Source organism: Nothobranchius furzeri, chromosome 5, assembly GCF_043380555.1.
Source record: "Nothobranchius furzeri strain GRZ-AD chromosome 5, NfurGRZ-RIMD1, whole genome shotgun sequence".
In the NCBI taxonomy this organism is placed as follows: Eukaryota; Metazoa; Chordata; class Actinopteri; order Cyprinodontiformes; family Nothobranchiidae; genus Nothobranchius; species Nothobranchius furzeri.
Window position 1 is genome coordinate 57,066,447 of NC_091745.1, and position 23,105 is coordinate 57,089,551.

Sequence of the window (23,105 nt, forward strand, 5' to 3'; positions counted from 1 at the left end):
CAGAGGTTTGACCCATCCCTCTGCTTCCTCAGTCCTCGGTGTTTGGAGCTTTTTCTGTTTGTACAGAAGTTAACCGCTGCAACCAGCACTGGCTTCAGTTCATTCACTAAATACCACAGCGTAAACATGACGTCTGAAACCGGAGGGTAGAAACCGTAGGAAGACATGTGGAGAAGCTGAGAGTGATGAATGCTGACTGTAATACTGTGTAACTGAAATTGTTCCTCGTATCGTTAGTTTGCAGCAGCAGTTGTTGCCAATCTGCACAAAGGAGGCATACCATCAACAGAAGCCGTGGTTAGAGGTTGAGTGGGATGCTACTGGTTTATAGACTTCTTTACATCTATTGTCAACTTTTAACTACTGTGGTTTAAATGTAGGTTTGACAATAGTGCTTAATGAAGTCTTTCTGTGTGAAAAGTGTTATTACGATCTCACCCCTAGAGCTTCCTGAATGGCCTCTTTGTGGAAAAAAGCAGCTAAAGCTGTGAAGGTAATGGCCAAGTCCAAAGTGACTGTTGTCATCCTAAAACAGCTCAAATTTCCTAAATGTTAGTTGGAGTGATATTATCTTATAAACCAATACAGCACTGTTAACTTAGCATTACACTTTTATTTTGGCAGAACTATTGAGAATTTCCTGTGAGACGTGACTTTTTAATTTTCTACATTTATGTGTGCTGGCACCAGCTGGTGTAGGCCAGTTGATGCCTGCGCTGCCCTCCCTCAGAGGCCTTCCCAAAGAATCAATGACAGGCTTTGTCTGACCAGCCAATCATGAGTCTTGGATTCCTGCCGAAGACAATTTCTGTTGGAAGCAAGCTAAAATTGGGACAAAATGTTTTGTAACTGTAGACTGAGATTTGTGTTTTGAAAGTAGTGATTTGAAACGTGCACACTGACTTATTTTTCTGCAAGTTACAAAATAAAAGTTTCATGTTATGTACCAAAGTTACATGTTACAAAACAGAAGTTACGTGTTACAAAACAGAAGTTATGTGTTACAAAATGAGAATTACATGTTACAAAACAAGTTAAAGGTAATATTGTCCCAATCCTAGTTCCATATGTTTTGAGGTTGAATGCGCATGTGTGCGCAGAGGGTGGGAGTGTGTGACTGTGTTTTTGTTTGTGTGTCAGGTGGGGTCCTGGACTCCTCCCCTCTCCTGGGAAATATTGTAGCGCTACAACATCCTTGCCTACGCTGCTACCACATTTCCTGCTGGTAGCTGGTGCCTCAGTCTGACTGCGCATTCGCAGCTCCAGTCTCGGGTTGGAAGGTTTTGGTATCTGCCTGCTCGCTCCTGGTGGCTGTCAGGTGGGGTCCACATCCCTGATTGAGGTTGAGTGTCCGTGTGGGTGCATAGTGTTGGGTAGCGTTCCTTCTATACGTCCGCCGGTAGGTGGGGTTTGAGCGGGTGCGCTTTACCGACTTCCAGGGAGGCTTGTTACCTTGAACGACTCTCTACAGGAACTTGGCTCTCATGGTTCACTTTGAAAACCCGTTCAAAAGATTTTATTCGTTCGTGAACGTCACAGCTGTTTCAGTGTTTCCTTCATTTTTTTGAGCAGCATACCGTGTAGCCGCTGCCGTGGGGTGCACTGACAGAAGTGATTTTTGAAGTAAATACTTGTAGCTACGTAATCCAGCTTTAAAGTCTTGGCTCCTGTCTAGGCTACAAGTCACTAGCACAGAAGTGCTGTCCTGCATCACTGATTTTAAAGTATACGCCATCAAGGTCCTTTCTCTCAGCTGAGGTGTTTGTGTTTCCCAGATTAAAAGGAAGGACCAGGGGTGCTTTCTCAGTTTTATCCCAAGGCTCCGGAACCCTCTTCCTTCTATAATCGACAAGGTGCTTGGATGTGTTTTTGGTTTTAATAGATCTTAATGGGTTTTTAGTCCAGCTGTTTTATATTTGTTTTAGTCTGCAGCACGTTGGGCTGCTTGGACTGGCGGCATAAAGGTGCTTTACAAATAAAGGAAAATGAATGAAATCATGATACCAAAATCTCAAACTGTCAAACTGTGTTTTATTTGTGCTTCTTTTGCTTTCTTGTCTTCCAGAGGAAGTCGGATTGTTTAAGAAAGACTGAGAAAAGCATCAGATTCAAAGTCTGTGTACCTTTTCTTCATCACTATTGTACCTAAATCCTTCGACTGCGTGAGGCCCTTTAGGCCCTCTAGCATTAGAGCCTGTGATGATCACCAGGCATCGGTCATGGCTGAATAAATCCATTTCCGGTCGTATTTCACAGGCTCGGTCTGACCTGCCCCGCAGCTTCACCAGCTCCCAGCTCCGTCCAAACACAGGGAGCAGCAGGGGAAAGGAAAGGAAACAGACAGGGGAAGCTCACTTTATTACTCAAAGTATACAATTCATCCCTGAGGAGGAAGTAGCTATAAAAATGAAAGTTTGTTGTCATTTCTGCTAGTTAAATGGTAAAAATGTTCAGTTACAAACAACAATCAACATTCAAATGACTTTTAGGAAAGTCAGGCTGCATCTTTGCAGAAAACCAGCTCATAGAGGAAGTTTGTTTCATGTTTTTATAGCTTTTGCTAGCTGACAGCTTTGTATCTGCCTGCCTTGTTGATTGGATTGTGAGTTGCAGATGACCCTGGATCTGATGTGAGCACCATTTAAGCATGGATTTCCCCTGGAACACATCATCATGCAGCCAAAACAAACTGCAGCCGATGGTTTGCCTCTGGCCTCTGGGCCCTCTGGTCTGCATTTAGACACCAGCCGGGGGACTCTCACTGCTCAGAGGAGGAGGAGCGCGACAGTCCTCCAACCCTCCCACCACCTAAAAGAGCAGAGTCAGACTCAAACAGTCAGATCACACGCACACGTGGAGCAGAGCGGCAGCGAAGAGCAGGACGACTGGGAGACCAACAGAAAGCATGAATTCACCGGCAAACAGAGGCTTTTGCTAGTTTGGCTTGGAGAGGAACTGATGAAGGTAGAGACCAAAGTAAAAAATTACAAGTTCAAAGAAGTGAGTTCACTTTAATAAGTAGGTTCAAGTTAATTTTCAAAAGGAGTAACTAAACCGTACGCAGCGCTGGTGGATGTGAAAGACTTTTGCTTAAAGATCATCTGAGAGGATCTGGAATCTGCAACCACCTCTTGATGTGAAGTCAGGTTGATCTGACTTCGACTTAAAGATCAACTGATTCTTCAGTTCTACCAAAGAAGATTCAAGTCCAAACTGTAACCTGACAAACCCTTAGTGGACATCTGCAAATTCAGCAGTTTTCTCCTAAAGTGCGAACAGTAGCTGTCATACTGAAAATGACATTTGCTATGCTACGCACAGCACCACCTGCAGGCCGCTTCTTGTACAGCGACATCGCCCTCCTCTCAGAAGACGACGATGAGAATGGAAGCGAAGGGTCCGGTTCTGAAGAACGCACCTCCAATTCCTCCAACTCCTTCCGCCTGTCGTCCTCGTCCCAATCAGCCTTCCACATCAAAGTGAACAGAAAGAGGAAGATGTGTGTGGGTGGAGGAATGGGTGTAGACACCATGGTGGGTAGGTTGGTGCCCCCAGGCTCATCTCCTCCTGGAGAAGGTCGCCAGAGAACCGCTGCCAACGCACGGGAAAGAGATCGCACCAACTCTGTCAACACAGCGTTCACGGCGCTGCGTACGCTCATCCCCACCGAGCCCGCAGACAGGTACGCACACATCCTCATGACAGGTGGCTGCAAACTGAGGTGGGGAAGAGTTCAAGCTAAAATGATCCCTTCTCTCTGATTGTTGCAGGAAACTGTCAAAGATCGAGACGCTCCGCTTGGCCAGCAGCTACATAAGTCACCTGGGGAACGTCTTGCTTCTGGGCGAAGGGCTTCACGACGGACAGCCGTGCCATGCTCCTTCACCGCCGTTCTTCCACGTCAGCTCCTCCCCCACCCGGGGATCTGACCAGTCAGCTCAGCCCAAGCACATCTGTACCTTCTGCCTCAGCAACCAGCGGAAAATGGTGAGCAGGAAACTACAAACCTGAGAAACATCAGTAAGAGCTGCTAAAGAGCTGTTGGTCCAGGTTCCACGTATGGTGGTTTGGATCAGTTTGGTGTTAAAAGCTGACCTGAGATCAGTGACTTTAGCTGTAAACCTGACTGGCCTTGAGGGATTGTAAAAGGGAAACTGCTTTTAAAGAGCTTTTTTGGGCCTAAGGACTGAGTGTTATTGTCCTGTTGGGGGTTGGTTTTGTTCGAGCAGCTGGCCTGAAAGTTCAAGTCAGTTCCTAAGAAGGGTTTTAGAGCACACTCTACATACCTGACCGTTCTGCTGTCAATGGAGCTGAGAAACTGCTGAGTGTAGGTCAGCTAACATCAAAGATACATGAAAGCAGAAGATTCAATTCTAAAACGAACAGTTCTGGTCAGAAGCAGGTAAAATCCACGGAGAACTTCTGTTAAATGTCAAAGATGAGTTTTCATTGGAAACTTGCTGCTGCTTTAATCCATTAGACGGAGAGAATATGATGAAAGGATGACAGCAAAAGTTACTTTGGGTAAAAGGTTTGTAATTGAGCTTTTCTTTTTTCTTCCTACGTGTTTTCTTCCCTTCTGCACAGCGGCTCAACACTTTATCTGACAGAACCAAAGGTGAACGGCCATATTTCTGCTCCTTTTTTGATTGATTCCTCACAGGAAATTGTCATAATCAAGAACACACATGAGCGAGCCACCATTGTGATGAGAAATGAGCGAATGAAAAATTGCCGTCATGCGAGTGAAATCAAATATTTACGAGCTCAGCTCAGATTTTGACAAACACCACAGAGAACGGCAGAGTTGACGTCCCGCTCAGCTCAGCCGTCTTCCTCGGCTGCTGCCCATTTAGCAGGATTTATGGGTGAGGAGCTGACATCTGGCAGACTCCCCCGTTACCCCAGCAGTGTGTGAAAGCTAATACCCTCCTCCGTGTCTAAACCCAGAGACCCCCAGGCCCCCACCCCTTAGTGCCCCCCCCCCCCCCCCCCCCCACACACACACACACACCTCTGAACCACTGAAAGCATAGACATCCCCGGGGTCATCTGGGAGATAACTGGACTCATTCTCACATCTCAGCATCCAGTTCTTTTTGCTTCCGTCTATCCTCCCTTGTTTTTTATCCTCCTTCCCACTTATTCTCCCCTCCCCCTCCCCCCACCTGCCTTCTTGCATATTGATCAGTCTGGTGCAGGTCAGAGCTGCCAGTAAGAAATGTGTAACACTATCTACTGCTGTCAGCTCAGCATGCATGGCCGACCTGTAGACGCACACCGCCTGGAAAACAACTCTGGGACGTTTTTTCCACGTCAGCCAATTGTGCCCCAAAGGGGGGGCCACGAGTGGCCATGGCCACCCCTAGAAAATTGCTGGCCACCCCACTGACCTTATTCTAAAATGTTTGTGTTTGTAAAATTTGATGTGTGTTGGACGCATATTTGTATTTAATGAATAAAGGAGAGAGTTACCACAAGGGTCCATTTGGTGTGCCACCCATAAAATTTCTCCATCTTTTTCCATATGAAACCTTTCTGGAGACGCCACTGTCGGTCGCAGACACCTCGACAAAAATTCTGCGGTATTACGGAGTTACACTGCGATGACGTAAAATTCTAACGGCTCTCTCATGTGAGCCAAACTTCACTGAAGAAGTGAGACACATTAAAGTTGAAGGGTGTTTCTCAATGTCAAGGCACCTGGCCTCGCAAGGCTATATCTTGCAAGGCCAGGCACCTTGCTTACGGGGACATTGTCCTTTCTTGGTCAAAGGAAACGGTTAAATGGAACAGACTTGCGTAATGTTGCATGACACGGAAGATAACGCTATATTTTATATGTGTAAGTTTCAATATAAATATATAGCAAGGCTTTTACTTTTTAAATTGTGTATATATTGGTTTAATTAAATACGTAAGTGAGTTACCTGCTAGCCACCGAAGCTGCAATTACTAGTCAACTAACCAACTTCTTTTGATCTAAAAAACAATTCAGATATTGGCCCAATAGCTACAATTAGTTGTCTTACATTTAAACTTGAAATTTGCCCCCGAAGTATCTGCCGGCTTCTGATTTGCCATCCTTTTAAAAATACTGCAGTGTATTCTGGGAAATTTTTGACCAAGACTAGGCTGCAAGACACCTCCCGTGTATCCTTGCTCAGCTAACTAAACGGCTAACAAACAAGAACAGACGCCTCGGTAGAACATGAACATTGGAACATGCCTTGGTAGTTTCTGATGGCGTATCTCCTCGGCAACCGAGGCGGGGCCAAGACATCAAGGCGATGTTCCTTGGCATTGAGAAACACCCAATGTCTCGTTATTATCGTTTCATTTGGATTCTGAAGCAGAAAACATGAGAAAAAATGTTCCTGTAAACATGAAAACCATTTAATAATGGGCGACGATTGCACAGGAGTTAAGTAATCGCCCCCTAATCAGAAGGTTGCAGGTTCGAGCCCCGTTCAGTTTGTTGCTGCTGTTGTGTCCTTGTGCAAGACACTTAACCCACCTTGTAAGCTGGTGGGGTTCGGAGGGACTGATAGTGCCCCAGGGCAGCTGTGGCTACAATGTAGTTCTTCACCACCAAGGTGCAAATGGGTGAATGACTGATTGTGGTAGAGTGTGTTGGGGGGGGGGGGGGGGGGCTTCCTGGACTCATTCACCATTTTACTAAGTGATGAAAAAATATCCCATTATAAATGGAATTTCTCCTGTCAATAGTATCCAGGAGATCAGATCAGAAAATGGAACTAAACAATAAAATGCATCAATGTTTTTAAACGAATTAGAATGACTTAGACAGCTTATGATGTGGGATTGGGCAGAAAAATAAGTTCCTGGTAATTTTAATCTTAAAAAATAGGCAGCTGACAATAAAACCCTCGGCTGAATGAATTGGTGTGTATTTTCTGAGAGAACATGCTGAAGCGTGCTATAGCAGGAAGGTCTGGTGCTGATAATTACAGCAGGAGGTAAAAAGAGAGTAGAACTGAGTTCTTTCTGTGTTTTTCTAGTTATTAAGGCCGATCATCGCTGTCAGCTCTGCTCACATCAGTTCCTCCTGTTTCCAACACGGGAGAGGCTGGAAGTGAGAAAAGTAAAAAGTCCTTTCCTCTTATTATGAGCGATTGTAGTATAACAGTTTCAAAATAAACAGTGGAGTAACTAACGACTACTGCTAACTGTTGCCTCTTACATATTCAGACCTGCGGTGATGTGAATACTAATGTGACTTAATTATCCACCAAACTTTTTCCAGCAGTTTCAGACTTTAAAATAAACTTTGTGTGAGTCAGGAACGTATCGTTTATTGTCTTAATTTTACACCTTCTTTTGTCTATTTTATAATAGCATTTTGACAAAAATGTAGTATTTAAACCTTGATTGTAACCTGTAAATATTAATAAAAGTTACCAGATTATACAGTGTATTTTCCAGCTGAGTTTTTTTAGCTGTACAGTTTGTTATATCATCTAAAATATCCTGATTTATTTAGTGAAGCAGCAGCTGGAGAATTTGTCCTTTACAACCTGACAGATGGAATATAGAAAATGTAAACATTTTAAACTATTTCTTGAAATATAAATATAACAATGTAATTATATGTACAATAAAAAAATAGTGCAATTTTAGAACTAAACGAAAGAGAGAAATTAAACCCACACCACCTGCCGGGCAGAAGACTTGAGATTTAAGCAGCAGGTTTCTGAGGAATTTCCTGTTAAGCACTTAGAAACCAGGAAATATACATCAAATATGATGCATTTTCTTATATTAGAATAATATAACATTTTATGAGTGTACGTAACGATAAGTAAAAAGGGCAAAAGATACTTCTACTTTCATTTAAGCTGATCCATCCATCCATCCATTTTCTTTACCTGCTTATCCAAACAGGTTCGCGGGGGCTGGAGCCTATCTCTAGGAATCTTCTGGCAAACAGGCAGGGTATACCCTGGACCGATAGCCAGTCCATCGCAGCATTTGAGCTGATTTTCAGATTTATTCTTGAAAGAAATAAAAAAGTTCGTAAGACGAATGATGTTCTGGATTACAGGCTGGTTGATCTTTTTAATCAATGATTGGAGCTGCGGTCCCTAAAGTAAAAACTTTCAATCTAAAGCTAAGAATTAAAAAAAAGTGTGCATTAGTAGCGCACTGTAAAAAATAAAGTGTTGAATCCACTTAACCAGGTTGTGTCAGCTGATTCCACATAAGCTCGAGTAATCAACTGCCAGGAGGATAATTCAAGTTCAGAGAATCTGTTTGTTAAATGTAACATAGTTAAGTTTGTGTAATCTAATGGTGTGACTTAAACTGTGTAACAGATGCTGTTGGAACTGACTTCATTTATTTACTTCAACCTGTTTAGGGTAGTTCATTCATTCAACATGATTTGTTTGTTTGCAGGTTCAGGGTGTTGCTGTTAAACAGCTTAGTTTAGTGGAACCACTAAACCTAACTAGGTTGGTGTCACGAGTCTAGATTTTCTTTTTTTTATGTTTCTGAGGCTCAGTTAAACAAACCCAGGAAATGAAAACACATTTTGTTAAAATCAAATAAAAACTACATTTTAAGAACAGTTTAACCAGTCATAATAATTAGTTGAAAACAAAACAAATTGAAGAAAGTATTTTTCTTTCAAACTCAATTTAAACAAATTACACATTTAGACAAAATAGGTCTAAATAGAAAAAAGGTTTAACTAAAAGCAATGCACATTTGGGAATTGTGGCAAATTCTAAAAGAACACAGGAGCTTCACATATGTAAGAAATATTTCTTCAGATAATGAGTTGCTCTGCAAAGCTGCAGATATTTTACAATTTAACTATAAGTTGTTGTTTTTATTTATTTGCCTTGTTAGATATGTTTGCATAGTTCCATCAGTGATATTTGGAGTCACGAATCTTAAATTTGGATTAATACACTCCTTAATTATCAATTTACACTAAAAGATAAAAAAAACAAATACCAACTGCTGCCAGGGTTTCTTTCACTTAAGTTAAAAAAAAACAAATACAAGATGGTGCCACCCCTGATGGCTCCATCTGTAAAGGAGATGTGCGGGTGGAACACCGAGGTGAGCTGAGCGCTGTTTAAATCCCTACGCTGTCTGACTGATTGATGCACACTTCCTGTGCAGGATCTGTCTCCCTCTGCTGTCGGTGCAACTCTCAGGTGTCTGGACCTCTCACAACCACTGCTGTTTAACAGCAGAGTGTTATTATCCTCACATCAAGCTAGTGGTCCTACCAAGATCAGGACTACTGCTGTAAGTCTAACAAACCAGGCTGACCATTTGGGACATAAACACCAATCATGTGGATGCAAAAGAAAAAATAACCCTTTGGGTCCTGCAGATTTCTCTTGATAGTCCCTGTGGATCAGACTTCCTTCCCACAGATGTCATCAGATGATCATCTTGGGAGATCTGGGTCCGGATGAACACCTCCGACCCTTCTTTAGGCAGGACCAATGGGGGTGGGGGATGGGGAGGGGGGGTTATAGTTATGTTGGTGTTTAGGTACGTAACACTTTTAAATGTGCTAATCTGTCTACTTCACAGTCTTCTGTACATTTTTACTACCTTTTCCACAAATGTAGCTTATTTCTCTTGGCTTGAAGAATGGTGGGGGAGTCAGTTCAGTCCTGTCGGGTAGTTTATCTGCCAGTGACATCATTTAGGCCAAACATTTTCCTTTTAATCAGCGTTTGACAAGAAAATACAGTTTTCCTAACATCTGACTGTTAAAAAGCTCATTTGACAGAATTAAAGAGAGGCCTCGTGTTTGGAAACAAAATAAAACCTCAGGCAAAAGTAACCTAACAGTGACACTCATGGTGTGGTTGTTGTAAACAGACCATTGTTCCTTTTGAAATGGTTCATTTAACAGGAGTTTTAGGACACGGCCCACTTTTATCCTGGTTTATTTATTTGGAATTTACTAAAGTTGGTGTCACAGCAGACACAACATGATTTATTCTGTTTATTATCACGAGCTGTCCTAGTTTGTGTGTTGGCTGTGACACCTTTAATAGGTAATGGTATTTGTGGGTGGATGGAAATAAATGTGGCTCAGATCTGTGTGTTTGGCTGCTTTAAAAGGAATAATTAATCTCTTTAAATGTGATGTTCAGTGGAAAAAACAATAAAACAGGTCATTTACTGCTTGTTGTAGATAGCTGTTTGAACAGCGTTCACTTTTAGATGAGTTTGTTGAGCTGGTTAGTTGCAATATTATAACACTTCTGTGGAGAACCAGGCTGTTTATTAAGTAGCATTTGCATAAAATGCCAGAAGTCATTTGAAATTGAAGCAGTTTTAAAGAAAAACAAGTGCCCCGCTCTCCCTCCTACTGGCTGAAAGCAGAAATACAACTGTTGTAGACACCTGCTTCAGCAGCCTGTTGCAGCTTGTGCTAACAATGAACTAATGCTAACATGAGACAACTTTTACTAAATAAGCCACAAAGTCAAAAGAGTCACACTGGACAAATAAATATTACTTACAAGTCCAGAAGCAACAAAGCTAGGTCATCATCAGTCCATCAGCCTCCTTCAGCTTTCTCTGACTTGTAGATCTTTACCTTGCCTCCAAAGTAATTACTCTTTCACTTTTAGTTCCAGGCTCCATCATTTTCATCTTGTGCTTTTTATTATCAGTCGGCAAACAACAAATAACTGCTAGCCTTTATATTAGCTATCGGCACAGTAAACTGCTGTAGCCTTAAAGCAGGTAGAGACATTCCTACTAGTGCAGATCTAAACCCCATCCAGAAGTTCCTGGTCAGCGGGGAGGGGGGGGGGGTGCAGGGTTCTGGCCCATGTGAAGCTGTTCAAGTTTCTGGCTGAAGAACCACTGAAACCAGCTTGAAAGCAATAGCTTAAAATGTTACATACAAAGCTTTAATGTTGCTGCTGTCTTTGATCTTTGCTCACTCTGTCTAGCTGTTAGCTCATCAGGCTTTTCAAAACTATTTTCTTATTCTTTAGACCGTGGTCTGTTTCTTCAGCTTCTGCTGGCTAATAATGTAACTGTAGATGCAATAAAAGATGTTTCATTACAGGTCAGTCTAGCCACACTCCGTTTTAGCCTCTGTAGGTCTATCACTGACATGAGCAGATAGTAGCGCTACTGCAGTCTCTTATCTTCTTCTTCTATGGTGTATGGTAGACTGCCCAGTTGACTGATTTCTGTACCTATGAATCTGTCTAATTGTTTGTTTCTGTGATTGGTCCTAGCGCTGTCTAATAGTGGGCGGAGACAGTTTGAAAGACAATTGTAGAATCTTCCCCATGTCCGAGCTTTGTCTCTGGGTCGTGGTCAGACTATATATTTACAGTACATACAGGTGCTGGCCAGTAAATTAGAATATCATCAAAAGGTTGAAAATATTTCAGTAATTCCATTCAAAACGTGAAACTTGTACATTATATTCATGCAATGCACACAGACCAATGTATTTCCAATGTTCATTACATTTAAATTTCATATTCATAAGTGACAACTAATGAAAACTCCAAATTTGGTATCTCAAAAAATTAGAATATTCTGAAAAGGCTGAATATAGAAGACACCTGCTGCCACTCTAATCAGCTGATTTACTCAAAACACCTGCAAAGGCCTTTAAAAGGTCCCTCAGTCTTGTTTTGAAGGCACCACAATCATGGGGAAGACTTCTGACTTAACAGCTGTCCAAAAGACAATCATTGACACCTTGCACAAGGAGGGCAAGACACAAAAGGTGATTGCTAAAGAAGCTGGCTGTTCGCAGAGCTCTGTGTCCAAGCACATTAACAGACAGGCGAAGGGACGGAAAAAATGTGGTAGAAAAAAGTGTACAAGCTCTAGGGATAACCGCACCCTGCAGAGAATTGTGACGACAAACCCATTCAAAAATGTGGGGGAGATCCACAAAGAGTGGACTGCAGCTGGAGTCAGCGCTTCAAGAACCACCACGAGGAGACTCATGAAAGACATGGGATTCAGGTGTCGCATTCCGTGTGTCAAGCCACTCTTGAACAAGAAACAGCGCAAGAAGCGTCTCGCCTGGGCCAAGGACAAAAAGGACTGGACTGATGCTGAGTGGTCCAAAGTTATGTTTTCTGATGAAAGCAAGTTCTGCATTTCCTTTGGAAATCAAGGACCCAGAGTCTGGAGGAAGAGCGGAGAAGCACAGAATCCACGTTGCATGAGGTCCAGTGTAAAGTTTCCACCGTCAGTGATGGTGTGGGGTGCCATGTCATCTGCCGGTGTTGGCCCACTCTGTTTCCTGAGGTCCAGGGTCAATGCAGCCGTCTACCAGGAAGTTTTAGAGCACTTCATGCTTCCTGCTGCTGACCAACTTTATGGGGATGCAGACTTCACCTTTCAACAGGACTTGGCACCTGCACACAGTGCCAAAACCACCAGCACCTGGTTCAAGGACCATGGTATCCCTGTCCTTGATTGGCCAGCAAACTCGCCTGACCTTAACCCCATAGAAAATCTATGGGGTATTGTGAAGCGGAGGATGCAATACGCTAGACCCAACAATGCAGAGGAGCTGAAGATGACTATCAGAGCAACCTGGGCTCTCATAACACCTGAGCAGTGCCACAGACTGATCGAGTCCATGCCACGCCGCATTACTGCAGTTATTGAGGCAAAAGGAGCCCCGACTAAGTATTGAGTGCTATACATGCACATTCTTTTCATGTTCATTCTTTTCAGTTGGCCAACATTAGAGAAACAAACATTTTTTCATTGGCCTTTAGAATATTCTAATTTTCTGAGATACCAGATTTGATGTTTTCATTGGTTGTCACCTATAAATATCAAAATTAAACGTAATAAACATCGGAAATACATTGGTCTGTGTGCATTGCATGAATATAATGTACAAGTTTCACGTTTTGAATGGAATTACTGAAATATTTTCAACCTTTTGATGATATTCTAATTTACTGGCCAGCACCTGTATATGGGATGGCAAAAATTCTGCTGCAATCATCCTGATAGTTATGTGTAAAGTTTTATAAAACAGTGTTTTGTATATGCTGATGATGGATTTTGATTTTGAGTTGTTTCAAGAGCATTAAAATAAATGTGACCTTCTTTAATTAGCCATTGCATGTAATGGTGTTTTGGGGCAACTGAGAAAACAAACAAAACCCAGGAGGAAATGACAAGAATAAAGTCATAGTGGAAAGTTTATATAAATACAGGCCATACATTATGTAATTAGACTTAAATTCCCTCATTTTTTTCACAGTAAGAGTCTCAAAAACCCTCCTCCAATCAGGGGCACAGCAGAGTTCACCTTTTGTGTCTACTCAGTGGCCCTAAGGCACCAAAGTTTGCTCAATAACCTGGTCAGATCTAATCTCTTTCAAAATTTTTAGAGTCATCTAAAACACGTAATTTACAATTCATTCATTACCTTGTGATACAAACATCTGGATCATCACTCCAGCTGTTTGTATTTGTGTACAAAAAAGAGAGAGACGGCTTTTGGAGGCTCGTACGACTTCCTGAATGAGACGGCTGTGACACATTCAGAGAGAATTTTCCCTCTTTTTGTACACTTACAAACACAGACACACTCTCCCTGGCTGGCTGTCTGTGTCTGGAAGTCATTGGCAGAACAGAGCAGAGCAACAAATGAGCTAATTGTTCTGTAAATGATTTATCCTGCTCTGCAGCAGCACAGCCAGTGTTTAATTCTGCCTCTGCTATTAGAAACACATTGGTGTTGGGCTTTGATGCTGATGTTAAAGCAGCCTGGAAACCACTCTCTGTGAAACGCCCTCTCTGCTTACACTCACACCTCCACAAATGACGCATATATGTACACACACGGGGGCACACAGTTCCTCACACATCACAACACTCAGAGATGTTTATCAAAAGCTTCGCTTTCTGCTTTCTCATTCTCTTTCTGGTCTAGACAGCACATAAAGCATGTAAATTATGACTTAGTTGGGGAGTGCTGGACTCTGTGCTCTCAACACTTTCTAAACTGATGGTGTGCAGAGAGAGAGAAAGAGAGAGCCAACAAGTCAGCAGAATCATCAACTTAGCTATTTATCCTCCAGTTCGGACAGTTAGTTTTAGAGCTGAAACCACACTTTGCTCCTTTATGGAGGCCAAATGAAGCGTGCACCTAAAGACAGCCTAAATGCACGGGTAGGGCATGTGCAGAGGCAAACTAATGACTGTGGTTTTCACCGTTATTTGGATATTAGTCTGTTTTCACTGGAAAAAGCATTACGTCACCTTTGTGCATGAAGCTGACATTTCAAACTCACAGCTGAAGCTGCTGGTTTTTACTGATAAAGCTCCGGTTGAGACGGTTAACCGTGTGTTTGCCAATTGGGTGCACCACAATTAGCAGCCAGGTTTTAAAAATACGCTCCTCTATGCTCAGTGTGAGTGTGAGAGTGCGTGCGTGTGTGCATGTGTGTGTGTGCATGAGGCTGGACCTGTCGGTACATTGTCAGAACAGATGGAAGCAGTTAAAGCCTAATTCAACACCAACAGAAGAAGTCGAGTCAGATAACAAAATCTATTAGCAAAACTATCATTCTGTTGTCCTTCGGTCTTTGGGGACGGGGGACGGGGCTGCACACAGGGCGAATCAAAACACAAACGCAGTCTCAGAACCAGCTGGGAGAGGGACAGGGCTACGACTAACAGGGGAGCGCCAGGCGGTGGGTTCCAGAGTGCTGTTTCTGCTGAAGCTAATGATGTGTTCATCGTTTCAGGGAGGACGCTGGATGATAAAGTGATCATTGCTGCATAATGTGGCTGAATGTAGTCATGTGGGATGCACAAAAGTGAAGTTCTGCTCATCAGAGCACTAAGATGTGCGGGTAATTAAAGGCATGTCCAAAAGTCACCTGATAAAGGTGAAGCGGGTGTTCTTCAGAGGTCATGGGCGCGGGGGGGGGGGGGGGGGGGGGAGACCACCCTCACAGTAGCAGACTGGGGCTATTTAGTTTGTTAGGTAGCCCATTTTAAAAGCCTAATGTGTTATTTTTTTAATTGATGGCCATTTATGAGGGTAATTACAGCTTATATAAGCCGCCGGAGGCTCTGACACAGGCTTAAATATTTTCACTGAATAATCCAAAAGCATATGACCAGTTTTTATTTCATGGTTAAATACCAATCTCCTTATACGAACGGAGGCCGGTGCCCGAGTGGAATTATTTTTTCCAACTAGTCAGTCCTGTCTTTATGCAGCCAGAGACTAAATTAGATGTTTTTATTTGACAGGCTGAGCTTAAGAAATGCGGAAAGAGAGAGAGAGAGAGAGAGAGAGAGAGAGAGAGAGAGAGAGAGAGAGAGAGAGAGAGAGAGAGAGAGAGAGAGAGAGAGAGAGAGCTCATGGAAACTACAGTTCTAGGTAAAGAATCGGCTGGACTGAGTTTTGGAAAACGAGATTCAACCGTCTAAACTTGTGATCTGATAAGATGCTGTGGAGAAAATGTCTTCTGTCCCCACATCAAGAAGAGGGAGAGGAGCTGCTCTCTCTTTAATGAAGCAATAATGTTGTTTCAGCTCGGTGATATCTTCACATCGGATCTAAAACAAACATCATCAGATAATCGTGTTGGTGTTGGACAAATCACCCTCTGGGGAAGTTCGAGGTGCGTCCGTGGGGGAGAGAAGAGGTGTCGTCTGACCGTGACCCGTCAGACTCCAGGACGTTGTTTAGACTGCCAAGCAGCCCTCGGCTGACCCCCCCTTTCCCCGCCTTGTTATGGCTGAGCTGTTAAACTCTCTTCAGCTGCAGCTGCATCTGAACCGTCACAGAGCCCTCTCACTGATGATCCTAATGACCCCCACAATTTCACGTAATTTGGTAAATCATCCAATTCCTACACACAAGGCTCAGGTCAAATGTGTCATGTATCCTCTTTCTCTGACTTCAACTACTTTTCCTTGCGCTGATAAATAGCCGTTATTTTCCACAACGTGGTCCAACAAACACGGAGAGCCCGGCTGCACTTGTGTCTTCCAGCTGTTGGGTAGATCATTTGTGTTAGGAGCAAGTACCGTAACAGCAGAGCTAGGTCGGGCCAAGGTTTCCCGGCTGAGTTAGACGTGTTCTCACAACACAAAATAAGGAGTTTTGGCTCAATCCCAAAACCCCTTTTAGGTTCCCGTGCACATCCCTGAGTAGGAACAAGGGGAATCGGGCTAGATGGGTTTGGAGATGAAATCTGTAACCAGACAACAGATTTCTAAATGCATATTGAATTTGTAGGAATGGGAATTAGTTCTGAATTAATTTATCTATATTAGGCCTTAATATTGGTTTAACGGCTGGCTAATAAGCATTTTTACATGTTTATATTTGTTCAAATACACACACAGTTTCACAACTAACAGACACATTCCACATGCACACTAAACACTGAGAGGTTTGACGTGATACAAGGAAGGAAATTATGAACACATGAGTGAAAAAGTCCATAATTTCTGTACTGTGGATGAGTGAAATTGCATTTACGTGTAGGAACGTGTGATTTTTAAAGACCAACTTCACTTGTGTTTTCAATACATCTGCAGAGGTCTCTAGTAGAGATAAATAAATTGTGAGTCGATCTCTGTGGGGGGAAAAGCTCTGGTGCTCCTGTTTCAGGAACTGAAAAGTGACTCAGAGCAGAGATGAGCAGAAGACAGCGGGGTTTAGAGTCATATTTTCTCATGTTCTGACATCTCACCTGTGATTGGCTAACAGTAACTCTACCACTGATTCAGTTTGCTCTGCAACGTTGATGTTTGATCTCCACAAATAACTGTCTGGAGGAATTCTGCCATGATGTATAGTTGCTCATGCTAATGGTTAGCTTCTACTAGCCAAGACGCGCTCTGCTCTTGGCTGAATGCTAAACCAACAACAGCCTTCGTGAGCCTAAATGGGTGAGTCCATTTTCAATGTGGCGTGTAATGGACCGGCTTTTCTAATCTGAATGTTTCCCCATCTATCTTCTATCGGCTAATGCGAGGAATAAGGTTAGGAGATCTTTTCTCACGAGTGACTGATGATATATGAAAAATAGCCAGTAAAAACCATTTTTTGTCTATAAAGGCAGTATTGATACAACAGTCCAGTCCCATCTTAAAACCTGCCCCTCTGTTCTGTCAGGAAAATTCACAACAACAGTTTCTGTCTCCTCACTTACACCTTTAGTGGGAAGACCGATGTCAGGACCTGTGATTCATGCTTTCATTACTACGTGATACCCATCCAAACTCCTACCCTCCTTTGTTCATGTCGGCCAAACACATTTTTTCCAAACACCTACACTGCGTCCCGAGTCCGAGAGCAAATGTGTAACAGGTGTTGGGTTGATAAGAATAAGGGAAGAGAAATTTAAACATCATGTTTCTTTAGATGCATCTGTCAACAAAAAGAAATCAAACTACATACAAAAGATTTCTACAAGGCAAAGATAAAGTGTGTTGTATATTCATCTAAATTAGTTCATTAAATTCCTCATTTCCTTGAGCAGGAATTCTGTGATTTATGGGCTTACTCAGCAGACAAGAGGTTAGGTGAGGAAGGAAAATGTGACGTTATTTTCCTGGCCAGATAGAGAAAAGCTCTTTACCAGCCAGGAAATCAAGACTTCTCCTCTCTGATACCACAGATAAACGAGCAGCACATCGCCTTATTCTGCTGTAATAAATCTGCACATGATGTCATCCTTCTGTCTGTAATTCAATTAAAATCAAGCTTGTTGGTCTCTGCAACCACAGCCGATGCTACTGTATGCCTGACTTTACCAGGGATCATCTCTACAAACAAAAGCAGAATGCATTTGAAAGAACCCTTCAAAATAAAATCTACATTGTTTCCAGCTGAGCTCACCTAAAATCAAAGCATCAACATTATTTTCCATCCAATTATTAATTGATAATGATAATAATTGAAAATTTAGGAAATATGTTCCAAGGTATCCCTGGCCATTTTTTGTTATTCCTTAACAAACTATTCGCAATAAAGAACACATAAAAACTGAACTAAAAATCAAAACTTTATTTAAACAACTGTTTTTTACAAGGGCTGAACAATTCAAGAAAATATTGAATTGTGATAATTTTTCTAGAAGACATTGCGATTTCAGTTCACTCCACAATTTTCTTTACATTATTGACACATATAGTAATACATACTAACATAAAAGGAAATGACATTATAGCACCAAAACATTTCTTGCTATTTGTTTTCCTTTCTTCCCCTAATTTTTATTATCTTAAAATCTTTTTTTTTAAGTGCTGGTAAAGCACCTTGTGATTTGTATCTAGAGAGGCTCTGCTCTTGAAATGCTGAAGATAAAAATTAGCCTAGAAATCTAGACAGACAGTAGCCAAAGCTAAAAGTGTAGCCCTGCCCCATTGGAACCTCAGCAGGCCCGACCAGCCTGGTGCTTTGACAATCACAGTGCTCAATCGGTTTGGTGGGCAGGATGATGCGACAAAGCGAAACAAATAAAATGACAGTGGCTTGTTTGAAACGGCGTTGGCATAAACTCTGGAATATTTACACTTGGGTTTTTCTTTTAGTCGAGAGCAGATAGAGGTACCTAAGTCCTTTATTTAGTACAATAATCGACAGTGTATGTCTGACTGCCCTACTGACTCACATTTGTGGTGGTGAGTTTGTCACATTGTTTGTTGTCCAATAGCACGTGGAGACAGTTTGAAAGACAACCACAGATTCTGCCCACAATCGATAGATAGATACATAAAACTTAACCTAGAAAACTAGACGGACAGTAGCCAATCGATTGATCAGTCGTTCAATAGATGATGGATGGATGGATGGATGGATGGATGGATGGATGGATGGATGGATGGATGGACAGGGTTAAGAAGTGTGCATCTGAACACACTGGAAACCCAAAGCTTTTAGCCAGAAATCCATGGTTGCTACCCTCCATCTTTTAGGCTGTAACACTTTTAACATGAGGCTGAGGCTGAAGCCTTTTCTGGAGCAAGCCATGCTGGTGAACTACTGTAACCATTTTTCGGGACAATTTCCTCCACCTGCGACATGTTTAGCCCATGTGCTCTCTGTTTAGGTTCGAGAGGCGAGGGGTTGTTCATGGAGCATGCCTGAGTCAGTGTTTTTGATTGTTGGGAGCAATGGCTTTGATATTAAGCTACTTAAATGGTAAATGATCAATGGCCTGTATTTGATATAGTGCCTTCTAGAGTTCTGAAACCCCCCAAGGCACTTCACAACACAATCAGTCATTCACCCATTCACATGCTGGTGGTGATGAGCTACACTGTTGCCACAGCTGCACTGGGGCACACTGACATACACAGGCGCCACCAGTCCCTCTGACCACCACCAGCAGGCATGGTGGGTTAAGTGTCTTGCCCAAGGACACAGCGACAACGTCAGACTGAGCGGGACTCGAACCTGCAACCTTCTGATTAAGGGGTGGGCACTTAACTCACCCCAAGCCTATAATGAAAAAAAAAACTAATGGAAGGTTTTTATCAGGGTTTTTATCAACCCATTTCATTTATTTATTCATTTATTGCACATATCCTGTTGTTGCTTCAAGCACTAAAAAACATTTCCTTCTGACTCACTTCTTCTTTCTGTTGCTGTTAAACTTTGATCCTACGTGAAACGTAACTAAGAATGTTCTTCTTCTGTATTTTATTATGTTATTAGTTTAAGCACTGCCCTGTCCTCACCTAGTGGTACAGTTGGGTATTTCAGTGTTATTGTTTTCATTATGAAGAAAAATCAGTTTTAAATATCTCAAGTTGTACAGGCAGAACCTGGTGTCCTTTTGTTTTTTTTTAAGCTGAAAATATGCATTTAACTAATTATATTTATTTTAAGTCAGTTGGACTCATTTCCCATGGTGAATGTTTTTCTTTTTACCTGCGGGTTTAAAGACACTTCACAGAGCAGACAGGAGAATGAAGCTGTTGAATGAAAACAAAAAATCCACTGTTGTCATTCAAACATAAATTCAGCTAATTCATCTACACTGAGGACAAACAGTTGCTAATGTTGACCTAACTGTGTGACACTAAACAAACACAAGTTTTAGTTTGGACAGAAATACGTGTGTAATTAATGTTTAACTGTTAGATCTGCAAGAATAAATCATTATCAAATAAAAACAAATACAATTTTTGTCATGCAAACATATTTCTGTTTTGATCAATCAAACATGTGCCTCGTGTTTTTTAAACCATTTAACCCCACAATAATTGGAAAACAATTGTTTTCCCGTGTTGAACTTCTTAGTCAGGTTGCCTTCAGACCTCGGCCTGAGTCACACTCCCTCTTTTTGTTTCATGATGATCTTGTTTTATTTCTAACCTCCTTGTTTGGTTTAATGTGGCTGTTGTGTTTCTCCTACAGAACAAAGACAGAGACAGGAAGACAAGCATCCGGAGCTAACAACGAGGAAACAAACCACTCTGATTAAATGCTGCAGCCTGAAGATCAACCGGACTTGTGATGCATTTTAAAGACGTTTCAAGGGTTTTTATAGCACTTCCAGGAATTTTGAAGGAACATTTCTAATCTTTTTTATTACTTTTTTAGGAAACACTTTCTTACAGTAAAGACAACATGAACCATACATTTGAAAAACGTTCACTCACCAATAAAAACCATAAAAGCCTTTAGACTTTCTTTTTTGCATTGAGTGATCCTTTGCTGAGTTTTTAAACTAAATGGCACATGAAGGCAAAACCCCACAACATGGTCCAAAGCTGTGTTATTAAAGTGTAAACTGATATATAAATGTATATTTATGTAACATAACATTATATAATGAAACTATCTTATTTAACTGGCATATGACGTGTTTGATTATGGTTTAAGGTACAAACATCAGCTGTTGACGGTGGCGTTACAACAGAGATGCCTGAACTCTGGTGTTCGCGGTCGTTTCTTCATTTGTGAATGTGGAAAATTACTCAAGTTGACCAATAAAGTGTTTGTAAATCTGGGAGTAAATCATATTTCCTGAGCACATTATATTTTCAAATATTGCAGCAGTAATTGCAAGTTCCAACCAATAAAAACCTTTAAAGTTTCCATTTTGATTTTATGATGTTATGCAAAGATTTTCTGAAAGCAGTTTGTGGTTTAGTGATTCTTTTAGAGGCACGAAGGAGACAGTGAGGGTAGGATGGACGAGGGACAGTCAGGGAGGAAAGGGGGTGGTGGGGAAATTGAATCTGCAGGTATGGCTGTTTGGACATCTGCCTCTGTCCCTTTGCTGTCCTCTTCTTTACCTTTCCACATGTTTGTTCTCTCTTCTCCTCCTCTGCTCTTCCTCTCTTTTCCCTGGAGTGCCACTGGCCAGAATCTGGTAGGTGATGGGTTTCCAGTGTGTTCAGATGCACACTTCTTAACCCTGTCCTTCCTTCCTTCCATCCATCCATCCATCCACCCATCCATCCACCCATCCATCCACCCATCCATCCATCCATCCATCCATCCACCCATCCATCCATCCATCCATCCATCCATCCACCCATCCATCCATCCATCCATCCATCCATCCATCCGTCCATGATTCATCCATCCACTCATCTATGATCCATCCATCCATCCATCCATCCATCCATTCATTCATCCATCCATCTATGATCCATCCATCCATTCATGAGCCATCCATCCATCCATCTATTATTCATCCATCTCTTTATTATGCTCTCCCTACCTATTCCACCTTCCTCAGGATCCACTGCTTTCCCTCTTTCCTGTTCACTCTCTCTCTTTCTTAACATTTTTTTAATCACAATTGCCTTTTTTGCTCATTTTAAATATGTTTTTAAACATTTTCTAAATGCTTCTTTATATTTTTACTTTTTTTGTTTTTGTGAAGCCCCTCCTGATTTTTATCTTGAGAGGCGCTAGAGAAATGATATATTCTTCTTCTTCTTCTTCTTCTTCTTCTTCTTCTTCTTCTTCTTCTCCTTCTTCTTCTTCTTCTTCTTCTTCTTCTCCTTCTTCTTCTTCTTCTTCTTCTTCTTCTTCTTCTTCTTCTTCTTCTTCTTCTTCTTCTTTCTATCTATGATCCATCATCCATCCATCCATCTATCTATCTATCTATCTATCTATCTATCTATCTATCTATCTATCTATCTATCTATCTATCTATCTATCTATCTATCTATATCTATCTATATCTATCTATCTATCTATCTATCTATCTATCTATCTATCTATCTATCTATCTATCTATCTATCTATCTATCTATCTATCTATCTATATATATATATATATGTATATATATATATATATACATATATATATATATACACACATATATACATATATATATATATATATATATATATATATATATATATATATATATATATATATATATATATATATATATATATATATATATATATATCCATCCATCCATCCATCCATCCATCAGTGCCTTTACAGGGAGCCTAAGTCACACCCATCTACTTCTGCACCATGGGTCCCTGGAAGAACGAAAAAATGAATGCAAGTCAATGGGGATAAAAACTCTATTTTCGAATTCTGCTTGTTATGTGCCATGGATTTCACATATGATGTCCGTTAATTTTAAAGACACATTTTGACAACAAGAAAGCGCTTATTTTCGAGCAGGGTGAAACCTTATTTTAAGTTGTGTGTGAAAATAAGTCCAGAACTACAAATGTGCTTCACGAAAGTGACGTCATCGAACCAGACATGAGAAAACTGATAGAAAATGGCTGTAAGTTCAGCAAACTTCCCACAAGAGGAAAGAACCACCATAAATCTGGTCATTTGATAAGTAGCAGCTACTTTTGGGGGGAGGAGATTGTGTGGCGACATGTATGTATGTGACATGCCGATTTCTAGTTTGTAGTCGTGCTAATTACAAATTTTTACAAGCTGATGAATCTCAACGTACGTGACTGGCATGGTCGAAACACCCATCAATAGCTTTTATTTAAATCCCAGTACAATATATATGTGATCAAGGCCGTAAGGCAAAGCGGAGTAGAAAATAGCTCTTTTAGCCCCGTTGACTTGCATTCAGTTTTTTGTTCTTCCGTGGACCCATGAGCCAACCGGAAAGGA

At 41.5% G+C, this 23,105-nt stretch overlaps 1 protein-coding gene across 1 annotated transcript; it reads left to right on the forward strand.

Annotated features, from left to right (window-relative positions):
* Nucleotides 1–2,838: 2,838 nt before the first annotated feature.
* Nucleotides 2,839–20,996, forward strand: scxa (scleraxis bHLH transcription factor a). The gene is made up of 3 exons (XM_015949490.3): nt 2,839–3,682; nt 3,771–3,987; nt 20,402–20,996. Exons 1-3 carry the CDS (start codon nt 3,297–3,299, stop codon nt 20,438–20,440), a joined length of 642 nt encoding a protein of 213 aa, XP_015804976.1. The 5' UTR covers nt 2,839–3,296; the 3' UTR covers nt 20,441–20,996.
* The last annotated feature ends 2,109 nt before the right edge of the window (nt 20,997–23,105 follow it).

What these genes read in the sequence shown, in the direction of transcription:
- scxa (XM_015949490.3), top strand. Translation starts at nt 3,297, where the DNA reads ATGACATTTGCTATGCTACGCACAGCACCACCTGCAGGCCGCTTCTTG. An exon ending in CCCACCGAGCCCGCAGACAG is followed by an intron (nt 3,683 to 3,770) that starts GTACGCACACAT and finishes TGATTGTTGCAG; the next exon opens with GAAACTGTCAAAGATCGAGA. An exon ending in TCAGCAACCAGCGGAAAATG is followed by an intron (nt 3,988 to 20,401) that starts GTGAGCAGGAAA and finishes TTTCTCCTACAG; the next exon opens with AACAAAGACAGAGACAGGAA.